The sequence below is a fragment of the Vitis vinifera genome, chromosome 17, assembly GCF_030704535.1.
Source record: "Vitis vinifera cultivar Pinot Noir 40024 chromosome 17, ASM3070453v1".
Classification (NCBI taxonomy): Eukaryota; Viridiplantae; Streptophyta; class Magnoliopsida; order Vitales; family Vitaceae; genus Vitis; species Vitis vinifera.
Window position 1 is genome coordinate 4,983,729 of NC_081821.1, and position 6,000 is coordinate 4,989,728.

General features: G+C 33.6%; 1 protein-coding gene across 1 annotated transcript; it reads right to left on the reverse strand.

Annotated features, from left to right (window-relative positions):
* Window positions 1–1,352: 1,352 nt before the first annotated feature.
* Window positions 1,353–5,653, reverse strand: LOC100257634 (wall-associated receptor kinase-like 2). The gene is made up of 3 exons (XM_010665221.3): window positions 4,724–5,653; window positions 4,444–4,554; window positions 1,353–2,596 (listed from the first exon to the last, which is right to left on the reverse strand). The coding sequence occupies exons 1-3, from the start codon at window positions 5,535–5,537 to the stop codon at window positions 1,395–1,397; spliced, it is 2,127 nt and encodes a 708-aa protein (XP_010663523.1). The 5' UTR covers window positions 5,538–5,653; the 3' UTR covers window positions 1,353–1,394.
* Window positions 5,654–6,000: the final 347 nt, after the last annotated feature.

Here is a 6,000-nt window from a genome sequence, read left to right on the forward strand (position 1 = left end):
TTTAAATTTATTTATTTTTATTATTTTTCTTTTTAGGAAACACATAAAAAAAACAATAATAAAAATCTTGATCTAGAATGAAAATAGTTAAGTACTATATTTATATACTAAGCAATCTTGACGAATGAGTAGATGCGCTACATTGATTTATAAATTTCATATATTGACTTATATTATAATTTTGTCAAACTAAATGCATTATATGTCAACATTGCTTCCTCCATATTCTAAAAATGTCATTGTCACTTTCACCTAATTTATATAGGTCTCCTCCATATTCTAATAATGTCATTGTCACTTTGACCTAATTTATATAGGTCGTGGTTGCGCATTAGAACTCTTTACAATGACATGTGAAGCATGTGAAGCATGTGAAGGAGTCATAATTCAAAGTTGGTGCCTTTTCTTGTTGTGGTAGTGGAAGCAAAGCTGTTCTTATGGTCCTCTACTTCATTGATATATACTTTAAGCAGTCTTGGCAAATGATGGAGCTTCAATAGCCTGTGAAAAGCCCTAATGAAATAATGGCAAACATAAACACTCAAGAATTTAGAGACCATGGAATGCTATTGGTGGTGGCGGTTGCTTGTAAGGTTAATACGCTTGATGTTTGTGAAACCAACTCTCTTTGTCTTTGGTGGTGGCCTTATTTATGGAGCTTATTGGTGGGAACCAACTCCAATGATCGTTTGTTTATTAGAACAATTGTGGAGTATGGTGTTATGAAATGACAGCCGCAATGATAATTTGAAAATAAAACAATAAAGCAAAATCGAATAATAAATAAAATAATAGTAAAAAATATTTACATAATAAAACCTTCATAATTACGAAGGAAACCTCTAAGAGGTAAGACCATTATGAAGAAAACCTTTAGGAGGTAAGACAAAAAAAAAAAATCTCTTATGAAAACAAAATTATGACCTCTTTCTCAATTATAAGGAGAAAACATAAAATCTTTATAAAATGATGAAAACTTTTTATGGGGATGAATAGTGTAGGGGGTGAAGGCCTTCTTTTATAACATAAGGAAATCCCCATTCCCTCTCCTTTTTTTTTTTTTGTCTCCTTTCGATTATGGGTTGGCTTCAATCTTAAAATTGTTAGTGTGGACATAAAGATCAATTGACTAATACATGGTTAGTAACACAAAAGATGCAAAAAAGAAAAAGAAAAAACGTTTTTTTTTAATCCAGATATCCATAATTTTACAATAAGGAAATCAATAGAATTTTTTTTTTAATTTGCAATGACAAATTTCTAACTTGGAGGGTGTTTTCATTACCGTATGCAATAGATACCAATTAATTATGGAGAAAGAAATGAGTAATACCATTGTGTAAGAAGCAAAATAAAAAATTGTACATAGCTTATTAATCATCTTATGTTTTACATTATGGTTGAACATTAGATGATGAGGAATATGATTTCCTATAACTCAAATTTGAGGCTATTGAAATAGAAGTTGTAGCACTATCCAAGGGCCTCATTCTTTCCCCAATACCGTATTCATCCTCATTAAGAATATATTGTTGAGAATTTATAGGCAAAGAAGACATTCTAATATACTCTAACTCAAATGTTACTTCTTTCATTGTCGGCCTTTTCTTGCCATTCAAGTTCAAGCACCGCTTTGCAAGGTTGGCTACTGCAATTATCCTCTCTTTCTCTCCTTCTTTCCTAACTCGATCATCAAGAATATCATATAGATGACTCTCCTTCTCCAATGATAAAATAAATCGTGCCACCAAACTCTTTTCTTCTTCAAGAGTTGTCCAAGAAACAGGTTTTTTCCCTGTTAAAAGTTCAACCAAAACAACTCCAAAACTGTATACATCACTCTTCTCAGTGAATCGACCTGATTGAAAATATTCCGGATCGAAGTAACCAAAAGTCCCTTTCACGTGAGTAGTTAAATGAGTTTGCTCAATGGAAATGGACCTTGATGTACCAAAATCTGAAACCTTTGCTCTATACTTCTCATCTATAAGAATATTAGTTGACTTGATGTCTCTATGATAAATGGGCATGGAAGATGATGAATGCAAGTAAGCAAGAGCTCCTGCTGCCTCTGAAGCAATTTGCAAACGCATATGCCATGAGAATGGGAACTCATTGTTTTGATCATGGATAAGTTGAAATAAAGTTCCATTGGAGATGAACTCATAAACTAATAGAGGTACTTCTGTCTCTAAACAACATCCTAACAACCCAAGTATATTTCTATGGTTGATTTGAGAAAGAATCATAATCTCATTGATGAATTGCTCCAGTTGACTTTCATATATTATTTTTGATCTTTTAACTGCTATAATTCTTCCATCATTTAACATTCCTTTATAAACTGTACCTTGACCTCCTTGACCAAGAATTCGACTCTTGTTGAAGTTGTCAGTTGCCATTTCTAACTCCTTAAATGTGAAAATTTTTGTTTTTTCAATAGTTTCAATAGAAGATAACTGTTGTTGTAATAATAGACCGCCATTTCGTTTAAAGAATTTTTGTTTGCGAATGATTTCCCTTCTCTTTTTGACTCCTTTGTATAGTCCAAAACTTCCAACGAGTAGAAGCAATGACCCTCCACCTATACCAAGACCTGCATGGATCAATAAGGAAGAAAATTACTTTATTGTGCAAAATATTTGTAAAAAGTCAAAATTTTGATAATGTTATAAAGCATACACAAAAATATTAGATATTGTTGTAAAAGTATATACATGCAAAAATGGTTGATCTTCTCATTATGTAATTTTACTCAATTTCCATAGAAGCTATTTGGTATGATTACTAAACTACAAACCACTTTCTTAATTACTTCAATATGAAATTAAGCAAATGATGATAAAAGTTAAAACTAAAAAAAATTGCTAGTCCTATGATAAGTGTGTTCTTGTTCATTGAAACTACTCACATAATTACATGAAAGAATTCTAACTAGTAGCAAATTTTAAATTTAAACCATCTACTAGAATCTCTAGATCGATCAAATACTAATATGATCATTGAATTTGAATGTGAATTATTAATTAATAGGTGATTACCTCTATTAGATCAAATGTACTAAGGCCTAATTTGTTTGTATTGGTCATTACTAAGAAGCATCAAATCTAAAAGTGAATTGTTATTGATTTATTCAAGGGTGAAACAAAAATTGTGATATGTGTATAAGAAAATAAGACAATTCAAATAAAAAGGTTAACAAACTATATATATTTGACTAAAATATTCAATAAATCAAGACTAATTAGAAGATAAGTCAAATCATTTTTTATGTATAGTAGAAGACAACATACCCTCTTAAAACAAGAACTCTGAAATATTTCATACAATCTTTGCTTGTTTACATATAATATCATAATCCTTATTAATGAGTTGATGTTGCTAAATAAAAAAATTGATCTGAAAACTTTTTCCTAGTTATATATTTATATGAAGTTTCTCACACTAAGTACTAAGCTGCTATCATTAAAGTTGTTACACATATTTGAAAAAAAAATCCCAAAAACAATTCCCATGAAAGAAATAGTAAGACTTACTTTAGAGCCATAAGAATACATACTATTAGGATATTAGAGGCTGTTGCAAAGTTTGATTTGAAATTAATTGAAAGAGTTGAACATCAAGGAAAGAGAATGTGCCCTTAAATTTAATTATTATGCATAGGACCATTAATTAGCATGGCAATGGAGGAGGTTGGCCACTTAATTGGCACAACACTAGTGCCAAATCACCCACTTATAAATGGTGTGGGAGTAACCGTTAATGTGATGCTATACATTGTCTTTCCATTTAAAAAAAAAAAAAATCTATTACTCTTTATCTCTCACATCCATATTTACAGTGGTTAGGACCTTTGTGGCCCTTCCACATTAACAAACTCGTGTGACTCAAAAGAGGAGAGATCACAACTAGCCAACCTTGCTCCTACATAGCTTATTCATGAATCATCTCTCAAATTATTTAACTAGCACCTTCCAACTATAGGTACACATTTTTTTCTTTAGGAACATACTTTGAATCGATACCAAGCTTAATCTCAGCCACTTCTTGATGCCCAATCAAGAAGAAATTCCCATTGATTCAATCACATTTATCCATATACACAAATTACTTACCTTTACTTCTAACATTTTTAAATAATCTTGATTTCGAATATGCTAGCAGTACTCCAAGGAAGGATTAATTTTAAAGGCCAAAACAGGGAGTGCACGTAATAATTTTGTCTAGAAGGATCATAAACCACATATGACTTAAACTAGTAATACCAGAATAGTCAGAAATTAAGCCACCAGAAGTGTTGAGAAGAATGAAATTTTGAGCTTCAAAATTATTCGTTCATGCAAAATTCATCAAACACCGAGTTCTAATTTGAAATGAATTATGGTCCAAATAGAGATTCTGATAAAGAAATAAAGAAACAAATCAAACCAAATTGAAGGTTACCTAAAATCATAGCTTTTAGCTCCTTCGCCCTTCTGTTGCTGGGAAAGCAATGATATTCAGCCCCTATCATGCCACAGTCGAGAATGCTGCAGTTGGCACAAGCTTCGACCACTAAACATGCACAAAAGATAAAATTAATTGACATCTGTTACATAACAAAGTTGATAAATTTTGTGCTAATTCTTTGAATTTAGAAGACATGCAGGGAAGCCTTGTTGAATTCTATTAATTCTGCCTAATAAAGATAGGTGAAAAAAGGAAGAATAATGTATATATATACCTTGACATCCATTGGGAAGATAAGGGTTCCCTTCGTATCTATTCACACAGCTGCAACTATCGATAGCTGTTTCAGACTGCCAGTCAAGATTTAGACTGTAACAGCGTCCTAATGAGCCAGTTTCCATCTCCCAGAACATGACCAACGGAGCATAGCCGGAATTGGTACTAATAGCTGGATTGGAGATGTTGTTGGCGAACCAGTCCCTAACGCCCAAGAAGGCATATGAGCAATCCCCACTTGTCTTGATATATTTCACTTGGTACATACCAAGATGAGTGGATTGATTACTGTACGGAATTGTGGTTTGGCAACACTGGATGCCATAGCAACCTGTACCAGTACTAGTAATACCGCTATTACAATTGGATGTGCAACCCGCTAAGATTTCTTCTTGATCATCGGTCATGAGGACAGCGTTGGTGTCACATCCCACCACCATGAATATGTTATGAACCCTGGAGAAACGGAAGGGCCTTCCACCGACATCAGTGGTTCTCCATGTTCCATTACCTCCACATAGGGGGGTTATGGGACTGTTTACCATCACTGTTTTGTATTCCAGCGATACATTGAGCAGCTCCAGGTTGAGTTTAGAGTGATTCAAGAAGGGCTTCGGAGGAGTAGAAGAATCGTTGCAGTTGATTGAGAAATAATCGTTGAAGTAGCAACCTGTCCCGATGCCAAACGGGTAGGGAATGGAAACATCGCCACAGTGAGCTACACAGCCTTGCTTTGCCAAAGATGGAGATGCTGAAGCTTCTTTTAGGCATAGTAAGGAGATGATTAACTGAAGCAACAAGGTGATAGACATATCCTCTGATCTTTCGGCTTTTCCAGATATAGAAAGGGGACGATGATATAAAGGTTTAGCCAACAATCTTGACTCATATGATAGATTTTCTCATTTCAATTACAAGATATGCTCCTTGGTCAATTCTCAACTGGGCGAAAACCCCAGCTCAAGCTCAATCAATTGGTTTGGCCGCCACCACCGACTTAAAATCCGGACGCGTTGAAACTCAGCTCAATCAATTGCTTTGACTCACAGCCACCACCCACCCCTCATCTCGCTCCTTCTGACCTTACACTCACTAGAAAACAAATTGTAAGCTTGAAAGTACAAACTTATCCAGTCTCCCTTTAACAACTGTCTTTTGATAAGCCCAAAGTCTTCTTCATAGACAACTACAAATTGGATTCCTCCTAATAAATTTAAAAATATTTTTTTTGAAATGCCCACTTTAAAAAATGCTTTTTCAAATTACTATATTTTT

Excerpts from the sequence above, each read along its gene's own strand:
- LOC100257634 (XM_010665221.3), bottom strand. The coding sequence starts at position 5,537 with ATGTCTATCACCTTGTTGCTTCAGTTAATCATCTCCTTACTATGCCTA. Across the intron at positions 4,555-4,723 it reads TCTTCCCAATGGATGTCAAG|TGGTCGAAGCTTGTGCCAAC; the intron begins GTATATATATAC and ends GTGCATGTTTAG. Across the intron at positions 2,597-4,443 it reads GCTAAAAGCTATGATTTTAG|GTCTTGGTATAGGTGGAGGG; the intron begins GTAACCTTCAAT and ends TGATCCATGCAG.